The sequence below is a fragment of the Helobdella robusta genome (genome assembly GCF_000326865.2).
Source record: "Helobdella robusta unplaced genomic scaffold HELROscaffold_10, whole genome shotgun sequence".
Classification (NCBI taxonomy): Eukaryota; Metazoa; Annelida; class Clitellata; order Rhynchobdellida; family Glossiphoniidae; genus Helobdella; species Helobdella robusta.
In genome coordinates, this window is record NW_008703571.1 from 2,271,738 (window position 1) to 2,295,715 (window position 23,978).

At 32.4% G+C, this 23,978-nt stretch overlaps 1 protein-coding gene across 1 annotated transcript; it reads left to right on the top strand.

Moving 5' to 3' along the window:
- Positions 1–424: 424 nt before the first annotated feature.
- On the top strand, positions 425–23,189 carry HELRODRAFT_71618 (hypothetical protein; the record flags this gene model as incomplete). The annotated part of the gene is made up of 2 exons (XM_009011913.1): positions 425–498; positions 22,859–23,189. 2 exons carry the CDS (start codon positions 425–427, stop codon positions 23,187–23,189), a joined length of 405 nt encoding a protein of 134 aa, XP_009010161.1.
- Positions 23,190–23,978: the final 789 nt, after the last annotated feature.

The window sequence follows — 23,978 nt, forward strand, 5'->3', positions numbered from 1 at the left end:
TGATGTTGTGTAGAGTTTCTTTGATGTAAAAAGTGACTTTTTATGTACTCATTGTTAATATTTTCGTCTACGATTATATGCTAAGAAGATGACATCACTAATAACACAGAAATGATGATGCTAATCATCAATAATGAAGATAATGATGATGGTGATAAAATAAAATCAACGAGAAATGGTTATGACGATGATGATGGTAGCGATGATGAGGAGGAGGAGGAGGAGAAGGAAGATGATGAGGAAGATGATGATGATGATAGGAACATTAATGGCGTCCTAGGTTTTCGTTGTAATTCATTAGAAAGAGAAGAGTGACTGATGTAGGGTAGGAGCCGGTAGATGTTGTGTCGCTGCTGAAGTCCTAACAACCTGTTCAAATGTTTGTTTGTATGTCTGTTTGTATATTTTTTCCATTATCGTTTGTATGTATGTATGTTTGTCTGTTTGCACGTTTGTTACTTTGTATGAATGTTTGCATGTGAGTTTGTTTGTATGTCTGTTTGTATATTTTTTGTATGATCGTTTGTATGTATGTTTGTGCGTTTGTTAGTTTGTATGAATGTTTGTATGTGAATTTGCTTGTATGTCTGTTTGTATATTTTTTGTATGATCGTTTGTATGTATGTTTTGTATGTATGTTTTGTCTGTTTGCGCGTTTGTTAGTTTGTAGGAATGTTTGTATGTGAATTTTTTTGTACATCTGTTCGTGAAAATAACCGATGATGGTAATTATAACAATTATGATAGTGACAATGGTGAAGGTTTATAAGGTTAGTAATGTTGATGATGATTGTGATAACGATGATGATGCGGAATATGATGATGACGATGATGACGACTAAAATGATGATGATGACGATAACGGTCCCATTTTTAAAGTTTAATATGTTTTGAATGATGATGCTGTTATTTATGAAGTTGTTTTTCACCTAATGATTAATGCACGACATTATTGTAGTCATTGTCGATGTTGAATTGATTATCATCTTATTAATGATGATGGCGATGATGACGTAGTTGATGATGATGATGGTGATGACGAAGTTGATCATGACGTTGGTGGTGATGATGGTAATGAAGATGACGTTGGTGATGACCATGACGATGTAATGAAATTGATATGTTAGAATATTTTTATTAATCTTCACTGAATGTATAAATGGTGAGAATGTATGGCAAACTCGAGTTTGTAGAGTAAAATATAATGGCGACAGTTTTGATATTGCATTCAGAAAGGCACAATGCATGTCCTTCAGTCAAAGAATGTATGTAATAATATGAGTAACTTTTATAATTTATTTTCCTATGCTTTATTGCCTTGTGTGGTATGTTGAGGATTGTAAAGGCATTTTCGTTTGATTTCATTCGCTCATTTTTTCATTCAGCAGTTCATTCATACATTAATTAATTAATTAATCAGTTCATTCGTTCAGTCACTCATTCATTCAGTCACTCATTCAGTCACTCATTCATTTACTTATCTACTCATATATTCATTCTTTAAATCATTCATCTGCTCGTTCAATCCATCTCTCCATACACGTAGCACTATCACAATGTCAACAATTGTTCAAAAAATCAATACCAACATTCTTTCATTCATTCTTTCTTTCGTTTTTTTTTTCATTTTATTTATTCGTTACAATGTTTAGTATTGCGGACATATATGTCATATATTACATAATACATACATTAATACATAATACTCATATTAATACACTATCTCGGCCTTGATATTTAGTAACCACATTTTAGCATATTGCATTTAATTTATGTTTTTTTAATGGTTATGGTGCCTATTGAAGTTACTGGATTTGTATGCGTATGTATGTGTATGATGATGCGTATTTACATGTGCGGAGTTTGTTTTTGTTGATAAATCTGTGAAACAATTAAGGAAAAATTCACTAAAATAATAGCATGAACACATGAGTATGGTGTTTTGCAGTAACGATCGGTGAATATTTTTGGTATTAACAACTACATTGTGACTATCTTTTAGAATATTGTTGCTTCATTGTTATTATGTAAGCAAAAATTTTCATGTATAGATAGGAGATTAATTTGAAATAGGAAAACCTACGAAAAACTTATTCAACAATACCAGCAACAACATTTAAAAGACATGAACGACCTTCAAAACCCTGCAATGAAACCAACATTGGTACGGACGGCAAATTACAGCGTTAACTGCAAGCGGTAACATAATTTATTTTCTAAACGAAGAGAAAGAACAAGAAGACATATTTTTGTTTACCAACAAAAACGCACATACTTACACAAGCGTTCGTACGCCTTTAAATACATGTACTGGTACACGCACGTATGCTTATAAAAATCAAAATTTGTATACAAATTGTATATATTTGCGTATTCTTACATTAGGTATTTAGATATGTACACAACACGAACATACGCCGGTATGCAAAACACAATGATACGGAAATTTGTGTATGCGAGAATGTACCATTGCATTTTACAGATGCTTGTAACGACATTATGTTGAGTGTGTTCAATTATAATTATTTTTGAATTATCCAATTATTATTTAAAGTTTTTTTTTCAAAACATATCCCACTTTTTATAGTTTAAATATTTGAAACTTTCTTTCGCAATTTTTCAATTTTTTTCTCTAGTTTTTCCACATGAATTTCCTTTTTTTCACTTTTTTTCACTTTTGCTGTAATTTATTTAGCGCTTCATCGTTTAAGTGCAGGTTGCAGCAGAAAGCTACAAATATCCTAACAATTTATTTCTCTTGTCTCAAGTTTTAATTTTCTACCTTTTTTCTTCGTTCGTTTTTTGTGTGAACTTTTTTCCTGTCTAGGAAAGAAATAAATTTAGAAGTTGAAAAAGTAATATTTGAAATATTAATGAGTGCGTGAGGGTAGGATTTCATACGTTATCTGCATGCGGAAATTCTGCTTTTTGTCTGAACGAGTTGTGTCTTAAATTAAATTTTTTGCATAATTATTATGAAAATTTTTAATTTTAATAATAAAAATGATAATTTGTGGCTTGCACGCACACAAGCAGACACCTGAACGAACCTTTCTATAATTTGCTTGTTGGCAGCACAATTTCAAATGAGCTCTCCCATGTTGGCTGCCATGTTTCCAACGCTGCACTCCATTCAACAGGCATTTTTCAATTTCGTTTATTTTTTTTATTTTTCAATTATTTGTTTTTTTTATTCTTTATTGTTTTCCATTGTTTAAACTTTTTTAAAAACATAAAAAATTTTTTGTGAACAAAAGATGTAAAAGACTGACACAATGTGAAGGGGATGAAATGTTTGCCAGCATATTCGGTTCGGGTAAGTGAAAACATAATTGAGGAACTAACAAGCATGTTTTGACGGTTGGATGAACAAACAAACTGAACATTGTATAAGCAAATAAACAGAACACTGTACAAACAAATGAACAAATGAACTGAGTAATGTAAAAACAAATGAACCATCCAAACAAACAACTTTAACAAACAATGCAATGACCATAACTTCTATGTTAGTAACCGCCGACAAATGAAACGGAAATGCTAAAAGATAATGGAAGTTAAAGTATAATTAAATTTAAAGTAATAAAGACAATGATACAACTCAATTTATCAAATGAAATAATAAAATATAGGAAAATAATTCAAATGAAGCGAACTATATCTACATCGAAGGACCGGCTGACAGATAAATGAAGAAACTGAAGAAAGGAAGGAATAAAGAAATGAAGAAACGAATGAAGAAAAGAAAGAATGACTAGGTAGATAAATGGATAATTGAATAAAATGATGGATGCCTGAATAGATAAATTTAACGACCTTAAAAAGCAAAAAACGCGGTCTTTTTTTTATTGATACAATCGCGGTGATAGGTTATGCCCTAGCATTCACATTCTAAAGACAATTAATTGATTCTACTTAATTATTAATTTATTTATTCATTAATTAAGTGGAAAAAATATTAATTGTAATAGTTTTATGAAATTTTATATAAATAATTTGGAATAGTTTTCAAAAACAGTAAAATACCTCTCGTTAAAAATCATAACAGGATTAAATTTGTATAGCAATGTTAATTAAGATAAAAAGGATTTTTATAAAAAAAAATGAGTGTATGAGTGAGAGATAATGAGTTTGAGTAATGAATAGAAATATTGGGGAGGAAACAGGTCAAGGAGTGAATGAAGAAATGATGAATTGAAAGTAGGTCAATAAATGAATGCAGAAATGACGTAATGATGTCTGTTCGTTTGTGTTCGTCGAGGTAAATTGAAAATTTTACGATGAATTCCAGATGCTGTGTGTTGCTATGGTTAATGTGGCTGTCGTAGCAGCTGTTGCTACTCTGGCTGCTGTGGTTGATGTGGCTGTTGTGGCCTGTTTTCTTCTTTTTGTAGACATTGTTGATGGAATTGTTTTTATTTAAGTTGTTGTTGATTGTTGATTGTTTGGCATGTTGTTTTGTTTCTTGAGAATTTTTTTTGTTTTGTTGATATTGATGTTATTGAGATTTTTGATGTAGAAGCTGGATTTTTTTCATATGGTTTGTAATGTTGTTACTGGTTTTAATGTCATTGTTCATAGTTTTGCCGTTCGTAATGTTATTTTCCAACTCCGATGTTTATTTAGAAGAAAATGTTAGCCTATATAATGGCGTGCCCCGCTAATGTTTATAATTTTTAAGAAATAATGATGATAAAAATAGAGTTTGATGTTTCAGATGTTGAAAAGATTTTAAAGTTGAGGCCATATGAACATCGTTCTTGAGAAAGAATTTTATAATTTAGCTTTTTGGTTAGTAATATTTTTAGACAGTTCCATGATTAAAATATAACGTGAAATGTTTCGTAGTATTTCTTCGACATGTAGAGCTTTTTTTAGATTCAAAAAAATATTGGTCACGATTTCATGTTGAGCTCTTCACTCCAACATTCTGCGTCTTACATTTTATAAGGAAATGGGATTGTGAACAAACAGATACAGACATAGATACACAAATACACATGCACATGGACAATACACAATGCATACACAGATACACAAATAGATACACAAATACACATGCACATAGACAATGCACAATGCATACACACGTGCACACTTGAGATGCATTCACATGCAAGCACGCAGACAGACAGACAGACAGACAGATAGACACACATGTACACTTACAAAGTATAAACACACTCATACTTCTCACACACACACACACACACACACACACACACACACACACGTGCGCACACATATACACACGTGCGCACACATATACACTTGAAAGTGCACATTCTCACAGACGCACGTACACTGCTCTGAAGATAAAATCAATTTATTATTTTTCTTTTTAACAATCAACAGAGGCTCACGTCATGCATAGCATAATGAACCAATTATGAGCCTTCTTATTAGCCAACCTAGCACAAACTGCATACAAAACAGACAACAAAATGGAAACGAAAAACAATTTACGCGCAAATGAAAAGGTGGAAGATTTATATTCTGTTTTCAATTGAATTTTAATATTGGTCACAATCAATATTTTGCTTTATAAACTATTTAATTGGATGTCTTACGTTGTTTGTTGGCTATTTAACAATGCAATCATATGTACGTTTGTCAGAAAACAAAGAGAAAAAAGCAAACAAACACACACACACGCACGCATACATCTAAGTACACAGACAAGCAAATGAACGCAGAGTAACAAGCAGACCAGTAAGTAGCAGGAAGGAGCGAACAGAGCAGTACCGCCCATATGCTGCATAAGTGTGTTGCATACATTTCTAATCAGCACGAAGGTTTGTCATTTCCTTTAGTGCCTTTATTACTGCCACTATTACTTCCGCGACTGCTGCTGCTGCTATTGATGCTACTGCCGCTACTACTCTCGCTGCAGCTCTAGAAAAATTGCTACAACTGTATGAGTTGTATTTCGAATGCTGGCAACAGTGTTTAACAAAATATGAATTACACTGGACAACTATTTAATATTGTTTGCCTTGGAATCTATAATCAGCGTAAGCATTGCACGGTATATCTCAATAAAACTTGAGGCTGTTGTCATTATTGGGAATGTGGTGATGTTACATATTAAGAAATTTTTCTAAATGGAACGCACGGTTTTATTATAAGAAGTTTTTCATTCTACATTTTATCATTTTAACATTAATGTAATTATTTTATTATTATTATAAGCAGTAGAAGTATTAGTTTTGTTGCTGTTGTGTAGTAGTAGAAGAGGTAGAAGTAAAAGTACTAATAGTAGTAGTAGTAGTAGTAGTAGTAGTAGTAGTAGTAGTAGTAGTAGTAGTAGTAGTAGTAGTAGTACTGGTAGTAGTAGTAGTAGTAGTAATAGTAGTAGTAGTAGTAGTAGTATTAGTAGTAGTAGTAGTAGTAGTAAAAGTAAAAATATTATTATTATCATTATTGTTGTTGTTATTATTATTATTAATATTATCAGGAGCGTCAGGGAGTCATTGCTGTGTGAAGGCATGTCAGAAGCAGCCTCGTCAGATGTAGCAATTAAGCAGCAATGTCGTCAATGTCGTCATCGTCATCATCTTCACCATCATCATCTTCTTCTTCATCATCATCATCATCGTCATCATCAACAACAATAACGTCATTTTTTAATCATCATCGTCATCAACAGCATTGTCATCAGCATCATCAACACAACAATACTAACATCATCATCGTCGTCATCATCAAAAACAGCATTGTTTTCATTGTTACAAATATTTCCTTTTCATCACATTCATAATTATCATTAATTTTTTCCATTGAATTTTTCTGTGATATCATTGTTAACTCTATTTTTGACAAAATTTCAAACAAATTAGAAACGACAACCACTTTCAACAACTACACAGTTATAACCACTCACATCAACAAATTGAAGCAACAACAACAATAACAACATCTACAACAACGTTATTGATTGCAATAACATCAAAACAAGTCACAACATCAAAAATGTTGTGACTTGTTTTGCCACAACCAGAGCCACAACCTCAACATTAACGTCAATAATAGTAATAACTATATTTATAACATAAGACCGTAAGCGAATAGACCTAAAATTTTCAACAACACAACCAAACACAGTGAAACAACAACAACGAAAAAACGACAAACAAAACCAACACAACAACAACAATAAAAAAACACAACAGCAACAACAATAATAATAATAACAGCAACACTGCAAAGACAATAACAACAGAACAAAGACAACAACAACAACAAACACAACAACAACAAAACCAATACAGCAACAACAACAACACGCACGCATGGCATCCACGTCATTGTTAATATAGATAGTGTATAGGCAATTTTCAAAACTAATACTCACAAATCCTTCATTATCGCCCAGCGTATATAGGCCATAATTTCGCGAGCTCTGGACTTTCTATGCTCATGGTTTGCATTTTTATGTCTATGTTACTATGATAAAAAAAATTGTTGTTTGTGTTGTTGATATTTTTAATGAGTAGATACGAAAATGAAATAAATTTTCACAAACACTAAAGCAATTAATAACAACCTACCCACAACGACAATGACCACGACACCACAGAAACAACATCATCAACAACAACAAATAGATACAAAAAACAACAAACAAACAACAACAAAACAAACAAACAACAACAACCATTTCCAACGTCATTAGCAATGGCGATGAAATGACGATTTATCGATATAGATCTCGACAGAGCCGGTCGGTATAAACTCGGTTGTTACGCGGTTTCAATATTCACTTGAATTACATGGGCCGGCGCGTCGTGTGGCGTCTTGTGGCGTCGTGTGACGTCGTGTGGCATCGTGTGGCGTCGTGTGGCGTTGTCTGTTGCGTACTGTCAACGAGCGTGGGTGGACGTTACGTTCTGTAACGTTCCTGTTTTTATTGGATCTCTTAGACTTGTAATTGAAAATGATTACTGAGTATTATTAATGCTTGCGGCTCTGATTGTGCTGTCAGTTGTTAAATCGGTGTACGTTTCAGTGTTTGTATTGTATATTGTATTTTGTATTTTTCATTTGTAGTTTGTATTTTTTAATGTATCTTGCATCTTGCATCTTGTATTTTGTTTCTCTTTTGTTTTTGTATTTTGAATTTTTTATATATTTTTCTATTTATTTAAAACTTCGATTCACCATTTTTCGCTACACTGCTACTGAAGTTTATTAGATAACTTTTATTGATACATTAACTTTCTAGCTTTAAACAGCTTCTACTAAAACTAATTTTTCAATTTGTTTGTTTTAGTAGTATTTTCTTAACAGTATTTTTCGTTGCAATAAATATTAGTAGTAATAGTAAATAAATTATAAAATAAATAAATAAATAAAATAGGATAATTTATTGTTAATAGTATATAATAAATAATTTTTCCCTAGTGATTTAATAGTAATTGAATATTTATTCATATTAAAAGAATAATGGTGACAAATATAATTAATGTTACTTAACAGAATGATGTAGCAAGTAGTTACTGATCAGTATTCATACTTCTTTTTACGTTACTTCACATCCAACTACATCAGAAAGATTGATGGCACGCATTGAATTGTAATTAAGCAGAACTAATAATAAACTCTCCTGAGATGATGATGACGACTACGACGATGATGATGATGATGATGATTTCAGTGATGATGACGACGATGATGATGACGACGATGATGATAATGATGACGACAACGACGACGATGATGACGCTGATGATTAAGACAACGAGGACAACAACAATGGTAACGATAATAACAATCAATCATCCGTGAAGAAAGCCTTATATACATGTACGTACGTACTCACACGCACCTAGGTAAACACAAGCGTACACTCAAAGAAACATCGGTGAACATTTCAGAGCGTGTTTGCTTGCACACGTCGTCATGCCCGTACAAATACGTTAACGTATTCGAATACGTATGTACACAACCACGAACGCATACCTATGTACCAAATACAAACACCAAGAATACGTAAAAAAAACCTTTAAAATCAAATTATGGATTCTCAATTATGAAACTATCAAATGTTAAAAACTAGACAACGAAGGAAAGAATATGCAAACATTCAAACACAAACATACAAATGAAAACATACAAACACAAACACACAATCGCAAACACACAAACACAGTTTTTTACACACGCACATAAGCAGAAGAACAAGTAAATAAACAGTTTGTTTACGCGCATATATTATGATGCGCACGCATGCATTTAATAAAGCACCCTCTGTACTATCATTTTCATCATCGTCATCATCTTCATCATCGTCATCTTCTTCTTCATCCTCATCATCTCTTTAGTTGTTGTCGTCGTGTTAATCATTTTCATCGTTTCTGCTATAATTTGTGTTATCATTGTCTTTTCATCATTAACATCGTCCTCATAACTGGTCTAACAATCGTTATTCAGAGTTTAAATATTTCTATTGTTGTCATCGTTGTGGTCATCATCATCATTTTCTTTATCATAATCATTTTTAATTAACATCATAAACATCATTGTTATTCTTATCGTTTTCATCGTAATCTATATCACCATCATCATCAGCAGCAGCATCTTCTTCTTCTTCTTCTTCTTCTTCTTCTTCTTCTTCTTCTTCTTATTCTTATTCTTAGTCGTCATCGTCACCATCTTGGTCATTTAATGACATCATTTCGTTAGTACGTCATATATTCTTATTACGGAGTTTTAATATCAAACATCGTTATTCCTGTTGTCACGTTCTGCCGAGAATTATCATCACCTTAATCATCACCATCATAATCATAATCATAATCATCGTCATTATTATCATCGTCGTCATCATCGTCGTCATCATCATCGTCATCAACTCCATACTTAAATGATGATGAAGATGTTGAAGATGATGATAATGATGATAATGATGGTGATGATGATGACGATAGCAACGGTGGGGGTGGCGATGGTGATAATTATGAGGACGACGACAATGATGATAGTGATGTGACAACAAAGATAGTGACAACAAAATCGTGACTTCCGTTTCAGAGAGCTACCGCAGCAACCACAATTCGTGTCTATGGAAACAGAGGGACAAACAAATATGGCGTCCGGAAGTGAGTGAGTGGGTGGTTGAAATGGCATTCAGAAGATGATGAGGACGATGATTATGATGACACTACAATAGCTCATATCACGTGATATGACGTAATTAAATAGACGTGATTAAATTTAAATCAATTAATAACATTGTGAGTTGAACTGATTCGAACAGCTAACGCTGTTCGCAATTTGTTCAACATTGCTAATTAATACCACTACAATCTAGATCTATGCTACTACTCTTTCTATGTTTCTCCCACGCCATGACGTCATAAAAGTCTGAACACTATTTTGGCACTGTTTTCAAGTCCATGCCTCAACTCCAGAACCATTATCGTTATTATTATGATATTGTGCTAAAGAAATTTCTTCTTACATTGTCGTACAATCATTGGTTGTTCTTATCATCATCGTCAGCAACATTTTCAATATTAATAATAATAATAATATTGTGATAATTTTTAATTATAATTATAGTCACAGAATCATCATAATCATCGTTACTTAATCACCATTATTGTCTTATCATCATCATCATCAACAACAACATCATTTTTTTTAATATTTTATTTATTCATCAATTCAAATCAAACAATTGTAAGAAATGAAAATGATACGGAGATCAGAAAAGAAAAGCATCACAACAACATCATCATCATCATCAACAACATCATCATCATCATCAACAACATCATCATCATCATCGTCTCATCATCAAAATCATCATAGCCGTCGTCTCATCATCATCATCATCATCATCATCATAGTCGTCATCATCATAGTTGTCGTCATCATAGTCGTCATCATCATAGTCATCCTCGCCTTAAGAAACTATTTATCACGTGACACAAAGGGAATGAGCAGGTCTTACATGTGCAATGCAGTGGCCTTAAAACGACAACATGAATTTTTTCCAAGATTCACACGCACACAGACACAGATACACACATACACACGCACAGACACACATACACAGACACAGACACACACACACATACACAGACACACACACAGCGCATGCGCTGAGATAAATTACAATATAAATAAACTTAACGCTAAATAAGCCTTCCCCATAATATTAAACGTGCAAAGTGTATTTAATTGTGTATCTAGGGTATTTAGGTAATGAAAGTAGCCCAATAATTTTGATTCATTATTATTAATACGTTAAATTTACATAAAAAAATTAAAATAAATTATTTCAAAAAGTTGTTAAGTAATTTTGTTATGTTTTAATTTGTGTAAGCCAAAAATGGATGAAGAAACAAACATATATACAGAGACAAATGCGTTAAAGAGAACAGACGGGCGTACAAACAAACATTCGGGCAAACATAATAAAAACGTGCATGCAAACATTGAAACAAAAACACAAACATTGAAACAAACAATCATATATACAAACACGTCCACAAACAGACAGCGTTGCAATGACGCAAACGCAAAACTCGAGGAATAAACAAAACATAAAATACTACTGCATAAGCTTAACCTGTTCAACATCGCATGCATTAAATACTGTGACAGGCTCGCATATAAAAAGCTCCAATACTAGATCAGCCTATAAACCACATGTACAACAATACAAATAAGATTACACATATATACAATTATGCAAATGTACAGACAGGCCTATAAATATTCACAAATTTACTTGAATTGCATGTAAATATGTGAATGACAAGAAACGCAATTAGAGAGCAAATTTTCATGCACCAAGTCAGTCAAAACCAAATGAATGAGTATCCATAAACTCGGATGTAACAGGAAAAATGACCGATATTTCAATCAATTTGTAAAAAATCTTCAAATATTTTTATCAGCAGAGGAAATTTTAAATTTTCAATGAACCTGATCCCACCACTCGATCGGAGAGGACGATTCCTCAGTGCAAATCTCACTAGCGAGCCTGCTCAACACTCACAATTCAACAAATAAACTTCTTCAAAAACAAAACAAACGCGTTTTTCAGCATCGTAGGAACACACGTGCATATCTTAAAAAATGATATTAAACATTGTGAGACAGGAGAAACGATTAACGTCGCCCTTGTGAAAATTAGTACGCAAACAATGAGGAGCACATTGAAAAGTTGCCTACAAACATGAAGCGATCAACAAAAATCTGCACATCTATGCGTACAACAAACGTATACACATATCTGCGTACAACACCGTACAGTTGCGAACACACTATGCAAGCGTAGATGTGCATTATGATGAAAGAAAAAACTGAAGTATGACATGAGACTTACACACGTGCAACGTTTTTGTGAAAAGCATCTCGCAAGCACTTTGAAGTCAAATAAATTGATGAAAACATCTGCCTCATCTAAAAATTAGATGTCATGCCAAGATGGAAGAAGGAAAACATCCATACCCTACTCTACCTATACCAAACGTCTAACTATTGTGTATGTAGATAAACACACAGCTGCACGGGCAACAACGCAACGCTAAAAAAACAAGTTGCGCTGATATACAAACAGGTTTACAATTTAAAAAAATGTTATCGTAGAGTCATGCGACAAGATGTGAATAGAACATTTTGTGTAAAAATAAACACATCATCCAATCCATGCAGAAAGTATCGCAATGACGGAAACATTTCCAGGTACAAAACCGTGCACAAACGTACATAAAGTTAACGTCTTGCAAGAGAAAAGAATGCCAGGCAAACTATTAAAAATACAAGGCACATAAACACACGTACGTACCGTTACACTTAATGTCTTACAAATTCGCAAGCACACAAATCCTCTTTGAGCAAATATGAGACAAAATAAGTGCACTGTGTTTATAGCATGTGTGTACAGATGTATGTGTGTGTGAGAAGGTATGCTTGTAGAAGAACGTACGTGGGTGAATGTGTACGTAGAAGACAAAGAATATGCAAGAGTACAAAATATTAATAACATACGCGTGCACACGTCCGTGCACATGTGCAGTACATACAAATAGCCAGTGAACTGTTTGTGAGCATTGCGTTTCCTTAGCAACAACGTTAAAACATCTGTACAGAAGTGGGTTGTGGGTTTTCCTCCATGCATTCTACACGTGCGTATGATGCTAGGAGTGTGTGTGTGTGTGTGTGTGTGCGTGTGTGTGTGTACTTGTTTATATGCACGTTTGTATGTGTATGTATTTCTACACTTGTACATTCTTGAGTGTGTTTAATGTTTATACAATAAAATTTCTTCCTTTGGTTTCTAGAGATGTCGGGGCTTCCTGTGTGAGTATCTGCTTTTATATTTATTTATGTTGGATTTCAAATGTTTTAAAAAAACTGCCTTCTTTCATAATTAACCAGTATGTTCTTGGTAACTTATGGGTGTGTACGTGTTATATGTAAGTGTTATATGTATGTATACTCAACATACACATGTAGTTGTGTGTGTATTTTTGGTTTATTCGTACGTGATGAAACGTACGTGACTCTGTTTGCCTGCTGGGACCAGATGAAAATGTAAGAAATATTTAACTTGAATGTCATCTTGTTCGTCCTTGTTCACTCAGTTCCTCAATGTTTTCCTCAATTTTTTTCTATTTTGTATGTTCAACATGAAAGGAGATATCTTCCTTACACACAGATGACCATGTTTTTGATTTTTTTTTTCTCTCAAACTTTCTTTTACAAAATTTAAAATTTTTTCTGCCTCTTTGCTGAATTGTTTGGCTTTAAATATGCATCATTTCTCTAATCTTGGATTTTCTTTGCTGTATTTTAAATTTCCAAAAAAAATTTAAGCCAACAAAAATTTTAAATATTTAAATGTAGGAATGCGAAAATAAATTCAATTATCATTATCCGTTAAAGAAATTGTTTTTCATCTGATTAGTATTTAATCTTTCTTGGAATTTTCCATTCTGAAGTTTTCGCATAATAACTTTGTCAAACATAAAAATCATTTGTGTCTTCGTCGAAATAGAAATCTATTTTTATTATTTTTATTTATAACGACTAATTCACCAAATTGGTTAACAAAAAAAAACCACACACACCACACATACATACTCACACACACAATACATACACACACAAACAAACAAACATATACACACACAAACCACAAACACACACGTAGAAATTTCATAGGTATGAATTAATTTTTTTCACATCAACTGATCCATGTTCATGTGAGGTAATGTTGTTTGGCATGCCATCAGGACATATGTACATATATCTACACTTCTGGCATTGCATTAATTTTGTTTCAAATTTTAAAAACAGTTGAACAAATGAAGATATATGTTGTTTTGTTAAAACAGATCTAGTAAAATTGTCTCAAAAATAAATGTTTGTGAAAACAGTTTAATCTGATAAACTTTTCAATTTAATTACTTTTATTAATTCAATTAATTTTAATTTTATTTTTTAAGTACATTTAAAAACAAATTTGAAAAAAAACAAAAACACATAAAAAAAAACAATTGAAAAGCAATAAAAAATAAATAGAAACCTTCTTTTTTCATCTTAGGCAAGAGAGCAGCATTTAATTTTTTATAGCCTAAACTGACTCACAAGCAACTTATAAAAATACACACAAACTGCAAAACGTTTTTGTTGCAAAATAAAAAATCAAACACAAGTGACCTAAAAAAACACAGAAATAAAAACAAAGAAACAAAAATAGTTATTTTTCTTTTGCTTCTGTATCACGTGACTGGCCTGCATAATTCTCTTTGGTGAAAAGAAAGAAAGAGAGAGAGAGAGGAGAAAGAGAGAGATCAATAAAGGAAGAGTGATATGCATAGATGGAATGATTTAGAATGCATAAAACAACGCGAAACAAAACACAATGACGTCATGAAAGCGCATAGACAGATCATAAAATCAACAGAACATCGATGACGTTATATTAACAACGCCGAGGTTTTTCATGAGAAGGTTTTTGGAATGGCGATCAAATTATTTATTCATTTGATGATCTGATCAATTAATCATTTAATTATTCATTCATTCACTCAACCATTCATTCATTTATCCCTTCATTCTTTCTTTAATTTCTTTCATTTGTCATTCTTTCTTTCATTAGTCGGCCTAGCAATATGTTTTGCAGCATATTTTTTCCCTACAAACCAATTTATTATGAAAAATAGTTAAGCAACGGTTACAACAATCAATTAAATATCAATTAAATGCCCAATTGAATCAATGACAAAAGTCCACAAAAACGCAGAAATAACTTGATTATTTCAAGAAAATTATTTATCAAAAAACCACAGTGGAAATAAAATAATTGCAAGATCAAATATATACACAAAGCCTTATTAATCTTGTTATTAACTTAATTATTCAAATAATTTTTAATTTATCAATTAATCTAATTAATTTATTAATTCTAATTTCAACTTTTAAACATTACGAGTTGGCTGATTGCATAAATAATTTCATAAAAAGCCTTAATTGTTTTTTTGGATTGTTGACGAAGACTTTTTGATAGGATTTAATCAATATAAATAAATAGGTTTCCATACATCTGTACTGTTATATTTACATGACAATAAGCAAACACGCACAGAATTTTTAATTTCCTTTCAAACGCAAACACGCGCAACATGCGTGCGTGTGTAAGCATCCGTCAACTCGGGATGTTGTATAATTAAAACATTTTTAAGCACCGAAAATAAATTGTTGAAAGGAGAAAAAATAATGTTTTTTTTTACAAAACTAACCAAAAAACTCAGCAAACTGAAACAAAATTGAAGCAAAACATCCACATAACCACGCAAACATGACGCTAGTAAATATTTTACAACACAAACCACTATTAACATATCAACAAACATTAACAACAAAACAAACGCCAATATAAAAAAACAATATAAACAAACAAACAAAAACAAACAAACAAACAAAAAAGTACAGAAAAAAACATACATAGCGAACAAAACAGTGTTATCTGCCTCACCTGTACCGCGGTTCATAATTCATCAGCACATGAAGTCGGTAATTTATATGCACACATTAAAGCATATGATTATAACCTAAGGATTAGTAGGAATAATCACCTAATCTATGATAAAACATGATTACTGACAACGATTCTTTATTATATGAGAGCTTTTTTAAGGCGATTTTCGGTAGTTCTACTTAATTTTTAATTGTGACAATTTTTTTATCTGTCTGTTACGTAAGTTGAATAACGAAGATGTTGGAAATAAAAAAAATAATTTTGCCTTTCGAGTTCATGTTTCTGAGAAGTTTACATTTAACGTTGTTTTCAAATTAACAAAGTATTTATTTTGAATATATTCTAGTGCATTTTGTCTAATAATGATCATAACGAGGTATAAATTTTAACAAGCGTTTGTTTGTATGCGAAGATTGTAAGATGATTAATTTCAATCCACGCCTCGTCTGTAACCTTAGAAATCTTTCACGTCTTCCTTCATGTTATTGTTGGTTGTTATGCTGCTGATGTTGCTGCTGTTGTTTCTCTTGATGTTGTGGATGTCATGGCTGTTGTGAATGTCATGTCATGGCTGTGGTGAATGTCATGGCTGTTGTGAATGTCATGGCTGTCGAAGGTGTCGCTTATGTTACGGATGTTGATGCTATTATTAATAATGCCATATTGTTGTCAATGTGTTTCGTGTTCTGTTTGTTAGTAGTAGTAGTAGTAGTAGTCGTAGTAGTAGTAGTAGTCGTAGCAGTAGCAGCAGCAGTAGCAGTAACAGCAGTAGTAGTAGTAGTATTTGTAGTAGTAGTAGTAGTATTTGTAGTAGTAGTAGTAGTAGTAGCAGTAGTAGTAGTAGTAGTAGTAGTAGTAGTAGTAGTAGTAGTGATGGTGGTAGTAGTAGTAGTAGTGCTTTTTCTGTCTTAGAAATAGAGTTTGAAAAATTCGATTCAAAAAATGTGACAGAAAGAAAAACACATTTGTACCTATGGATAAACTGAAATGAGATCATATTTATATAGGAAGATTTGAAGGCCGAGTTTAAACCTATTTTAAATGAACGTATGATAATGCGTTGACATTGTCGTTTTTGTTTCTAAAATTAAGTCTTAGTTACGCGTGTGTTTATAATTAATTTAGTATTTTGTATCTTTAAATTAAATTCAATTCAATAGAAATTATCGGTAGAAGTTAGTAAATTTGAAATAACATTTGATAACCACAACAGCTGAATCATTAAACGTTGAAGATAAATTCATTACATTATAAACTATGCAATGTAGCAACAATGAAAAGAAACAACAGCCAACATTAAGTACAAACAAACAAACAAATATCAAATAATAATTTAGCGTGTCAAACACAAAACATTGGCTTCACGAATTGTACAGAAAAGTGTGAAACACTTCACATTCAACCAACGTTACAATAACATTAACACAAAAGTATATACCCAATGTAAGCAACAATTTCTGCAATAGACAACATCGACAGTACAGACATTAATGTCAGCAACACAAGCAATGACGTCATCAACATAAACGATGACATCAACTACAAACCTGCATCAGCGACAACGAGAAGCACCTCCAGCAGCCACAAATCCTATAAAATCGTCCTCTTAGAATGCGTCAATTTATTCTACAAACTCTCTCCCTCCGTCATCATCTCTAAATTTCTCATTTGCTCTTCTACCCTCACCAAATACGTTCATATCTCTTGTTTGCCGGCGTCGTTAGAGACACTGAGTATACAAATGCATTGGGGTTTATACATTCGTACATATAGCATGGGTACATGCTCACACAGATATATACATTTTTACCTACAAACACAAATACAACTTGCGCATGCAAAGTTATACGTATGCATACATACGTAATACACACGTGTACTGTACACATACTTAAATGCAAACATACATACATATATGCAAACATACAAAAATAGTATAGAGCATATATTGGTCTACATGCATCTAGTCATTTTCAATTCAAACCATGTCTTTAACATACACTATATAGTACATACACATTATAAAATTTAAATAGATTTTAATTAGTTTTAACAGAAAAATAAAATAAAATTGAATTTTTATTTGAATATTATTTAAAGTACGTGTTTGCTTGTGTGATTATCTGTGCTTTTGTTTGTTTGTATGAGTATCTTGCGGCTGGTTTCAAATGTATATACGTATACCACAGTTAATAGCAATATTAATTTGTACTAACGACAATTTCTAATAATCCAATTGCGTTACGGCCATTTAAAAATGATTATTCATATAACATCAAACTGTATTCACACATTTTAAAGACACCCATTCATTTCGTTTATAACTTTTGATTCGCGGGCCGACATTTTCCAAGTACACTTTGTATTAAAGTTAATACGCTTTCACGCATCAGCGTCTGCATTCACGCATAATGCGATACTGGTACAACGGTACTTACTCAAGCAAACATTTGAAATCTTGTGTGTTTGTGTGTGTGTGTGTACGTGTATGCGTGTGTGTGTGTGTGTAAGTGTGTGTGTGTATGCGTAAGAGTGCAAGTGTTGCTTATGAAATGGCATCTTGAAAAGACTGCATGGAAAAAACTGGAGAAGTTTTTTGTAACGAGCCACATTCACTTTCTTCTTCAATCATTCATTCATTTCAACATCTTTTTTAAGAGTTTTTTTTGTAGACAAATGTGAGTCCACAAGTGTGTCTGTGTGTGCCTGCGTGTATGTGAGTTTGTGTGTATGTACGTGTGTGTTTGAATAGATATTTTTTTCTCTAATTATGAGTGTTTTGAATGCTTAAACAAGCGCGTAAGTACAAAGGCTTCGATTGAATGTACTATACGTTTATATAACATAACTGAGGTATTTGTTTATGTGCAGTGGTGTAGTGGGTAAGGCGTTCGCCCTTCATGTGCAGAAACTGGGTTTGAATACAAAAAGATACTCATTTATTATGATGCCCATGAAACAGGTTGTCACAGATGGTCATTACTCATAATATTTTATGGGAAAAAATTTTGAAAATGTTCTTTTTAAGAAAAAAATAATTATTTAAATAATTTCAAATGAGTTTATATATATATACATACTTTTGTTTATTTATCTGTTTATATGTTTCATTCATACAATACAGGCAGTGTATGACGAAGATGACGCACTAACAACGTAACACTTACATTTATGCAAATGTACGAATGTATGTCTGTTTGTGTCACAGTTTTATTTGTGTGTGTGTGTGTGTTTGTGTGTGTGTTTGTGTGTGCGTATGTGTGTTGATCAATATGTTCAACTATTTGTTTGCGTGCATGTATTTAAATTTGCGTATGATGGCTGCAATAATGTTCACGTGTGTTTTTATGTGTGTGTGTGTTTATGTGTGGTCTTAGGGTGTATTGTTTTTATCAAAAACTTTGTTTGCGTGTGTGTGCGTGCGTGTGTACGTGTGCGTGATTTTGTTCATATTTCTTCTTCGCGAAATTTTATGCTTGGAGGTCGCCGCATGTGGCGTGCAAGTCACGATGCACTCCATATTCTGCTTTCGTTATAAATGCCATCGAGAGAGAGAGAGAGAGCGAGAAAGAAAAAGAGAAAGAGAGAGAAAAAGAGAGAGAGAAAGAGAGAGAGAAAGAGAGAGAGAAAGAGAGAGAGAAAGAGAGAGAGAGAGAGAAAGAGAGTACCCATGATTGAATGAATGAACGAACGAACGAACGAACAAACGAATAAATGAATGAACAAACGAACAAACGAACGAATGAATGAATGAATGAACGACGAACGAACGATCCAACAAACCAACAAACGAACGAACGAATAGACAGATAGATAATGAGTTAGAATGAATAGTATAGATGAACAGATGAATAGAGTTATTATGATTCCACAAAGGTTTGGTCGATTTTTTGCTTTAATTTTTTGCATTTTTATTATGTGTAGTATTTCATGACTACTACAATTTTTTAATTAAATAATTTTTTTGCACTGATTGAAAAAAATAGTTTTATAAAAAAAAACTCTGTCAAAATTTCACTTACCTTCATTCTTTTATTTTTCCATTCAGTCATTCATTTCCTAAGCGATTTATCTATCCTCCGATAGATTGATTGAACGATAAAGTGATTGATTGATTGATTGGTACATGTTATCAATCAATCACGCACTCGTTTGCTCGTTTTTACTTCTACTTTCTTTCTTTTACTGCCCTCATTCGCTCCTTCATTCATCCGTTTGTTTGTTCATTATTAATTCGTTAAATCCATCTTTCATTTATTCTTTCATTAATTACCAATTTTCTTCATTCATTCATTCATTCATTCATTCATTTGTTCATTCATTCATACATTCATTCATTCATACATTCATTCATTCATTCATTCATTCATTCATTCATTCTTTCATTCATTCATTCATTCATTCTTTATTCGCTCAATCTATCAAGTCATTTCACATATTTCTTATTCCACTCAAGGCATTTAATTACGTTGGAAATTGATGCTTATGAAAACGTGAACGAAAGAGGGAAAAAGAAAAAAAAAAAAATAAAATAAAACCGAAAAAATATCATGGAAGCTTCTGGAACGCATTGAAGATAGGAACATGAATGCGACTGCGAAGAAAAATTTTGTGTTGTAATAAAATATGACAAAATTTGAGAACGAAAATCAAAATGGAGAAAAGAATATAAAAATATAAAAAAGATGTACTGAAAAACTGTTAAGAAATGAAGCGCTATAGAAATAAAAATAGAAAAAATGAGAAAATACAGAAAAAAAATAAAAGAGAAAGAGCAAAAGTGAGTGAGTGAGTGAGTGATGTTGTTGTGAGTCTGGTTCTTAAGGAGCGCTGTGTATGTTGATTTCATTACGTTACGTCACATGCTTATCAAGAAGATGACGACAGGGCGATGATGATAATGATGATGTCTGTGGTGATGATGATGACGATGATGGTAATGATAAAGACGTTGGTGATGATAACGGTGTTAGTGATGATGATGAAAGTTGCGATAATGATAATAATTTATATGATTCTTGCTCTGAGGAGGATAATGGTGTTTGCCGTGTTAAAAGTGATTACAAAAACATGTTGATGAAGATGATGACGAACGGCAGAGATGATGTTGGTGATGTGGCTACTCATAAATACGCAGTTGCCAGGTGAAATTAATATTTTGTACTCATTTGTGCCTCAGACAAAACAGTGATAGCCCTACAAATTATACCAACTGTCATAATTACTTATTAGTTCGTAATGCATCTACCGCGTCTTAGGATGAAGTCAATTTCTTCTCTTTTCCATTTCCATGCTGTCAAATGTCAACGTCATTATCATCATTACCATTATTTTCAACTTCACTAAAATCATCATCATCATTATCGCAACAATCATCATCAACATCATTACCATTACTATCACCATTATTGCTATCACCACCATCTTCTTCGTCATCGTCATCATTTTCCTAGCCCACAAACATATTTTTCTCTTTTTCACCACGGACGCAAAAAAAAGATTTTTCCTTTTCCTTTTACTCAATACGCTTTTGGCTTTCCATGCATGGAATTGAGTTAGGGATTATTGCGAGCTAATTTCAATGACGTTCCATCATATATTACTCTGGCTGGAACGCGTATATTCTGAATTTATTACCAATATGTGTACATATTATGTGTATTATTTATTATATTTCTCATCATTTTTCTTCATTTATTACAAAATCTTCATACTTTCACAACAGCAACAACTAATACTAATACTTACTGCTACTACTACTACCACCATCATTACATAATCTACTGCCACTGCAGAGACTACCGCTAATGCTTTTGCAATGCTGCTGCTGCTACTATTACCTCTACTACTACTACTACTTTTCTTATTGCTAACCTTTCCTTTTCTAATACTACTACCACTAATTTGTAACTTTCCATACATTTTCCCACGACGATGCACACACCCAGCACAAACGCCACCAACATCAGCGTAGACATGCATGCATGCAGCAGATGCATGCATGCATATAAACAAAACGAAACTCAATAGACAGTCATGGCGCAAAATCATTGAGCGATAAATGGTTGAATTCTCCAATGACCCGCGCGGCGCGTGCGCAGAGCTATTATCGGCTGGTGCCACCAGGAAGAGATGGGCCGCTTATACATCCAAAGAAAATATCCCGGTGTTGTCTGTTTATCTTTGGAGAAATTTTTTTATCTTGGGTCTGTTTATTTTCCAGCGATGATGGTTGTTGGGTTGCTTACCATTTTATATAAAATTCTGTTATGTTCTTTATTAAAGTTTGTTTTTAGAAAGATAATTTTTCTTTGGATTTTATTTCACATAGCAACTAATTTTTTTATGTTTGTTTGATTTAATAACCCGACTATATAATTTAACATTTGATTACTTTTTTATATTTTTGTTTGGCTGTCTGATAATCTATCTATATGTTCAGTTTTACACATCTATTTGCATTGTTGATTTTACCTTTTAATTAATACTTTTATTTATCTTCCAAACTTCCTACACTTGTTCATTCATTCATTTATTCATTCCTTTATTTGTTCTTTCATTCACTCATTTTTTCATTCATTCATTCACTCACTTATTCATTAATTCATTCATTCTTTCATTCACTCATTCATTCATTCATCTATTCATTCAAACGTCTATTCAATTGCTTACTCACTCGATGATTTTTATACTCATTTCTTCATTTTCGCTTTCTTTCACTCTTTCATTCTTTCATTCATTTAATTCATTCAGTCATTCATCCTTCAGTACCTCTTAGCTACGAAGGCGTAAAGAAAGCTTAACGCCTTGCTAACAATCTCGTGTTTTCTCGGCGATATATTATTACATAAAAAGTAGGATTTGTATAACTTTGTGTATGTATGTATGTGTGTATGTATGTATGTATGTATGTATGTATGTATGTATGTATGTATGTATGTATGTATGTATGTGTGTATGTATGTATGTATGTATGTATGTATGTATGTATGTATGTATGTATGTATGTATGTATGTATGTATGTATGTATGTATGTATGTATGTATGTATGTATGTATGTATGTATGTATGTATGTATGTATGTATGTATGTATGTATGTATTTATGGAGCAAATAAAATTTCGTTTCGTTTCGTATGTATGTCTGTGTGTACTACGTTTGTATGTTTGTATGCCTGTTTGCACTTAGATTGTAAGTTTGTTTGTAAGCTTTTGTATGAGTTTGTAAACATGTTTTTTTGCATGTTTACCTCCTCACTTTCACTTTCATTTGCCTGAGCATTCGTATTTGTATCTGTATTTGTATTTGTATGAACGTTTCATACGGTGTTTGCATCTGTCAATTGTATGTATTTGTGTAGTTTTAACACGTCTTCATGCACTAGCATGTCGCATCACATTTTCTCTTGCTATTGCCTTTAGTTTTGCTTTAAATAAAAAATAAAAATTTTATGTTTATGTATTTATTTAAATGAAATATTTTTATGATAATGTTTAAATTCTTATACAATGTATATATACATTCAAATACATATAATGCTAGGTTAATTTGTATGCATGTGCGTGTGTAAATATTTATCGTGTATTGCTGACATTTTAACCTTGTCGCTTGCAAAATATTAAAGCTTGGATATGTTTGATTTTGCTCCGGTTTGTCTGTGTGTATGCGCCCATTTATGTTTCTGTTTTTGTTTGTTTTGCTAATGTATGTAAACATTTGCATATACATTTATGTTTTGTATATATCTGTGTGAATGTGTATCTAGGCAGCTGCTTGTGTGTGTGTGTGTGTATGTATGTGTGTACGTTTTGTTAAGTTTGTATGTTTGTTGTTGCTTACGTTTGTATGTGTATGTATGTATGAAAGATGTCTTGAACATTTTTCAGTATGTACTTTTTTTTCATTACCCAGAACCGCTCATATATCATTCCTGTGTATGAACTTTTCCGCCACAAAGACTGTACTATCAACACCACA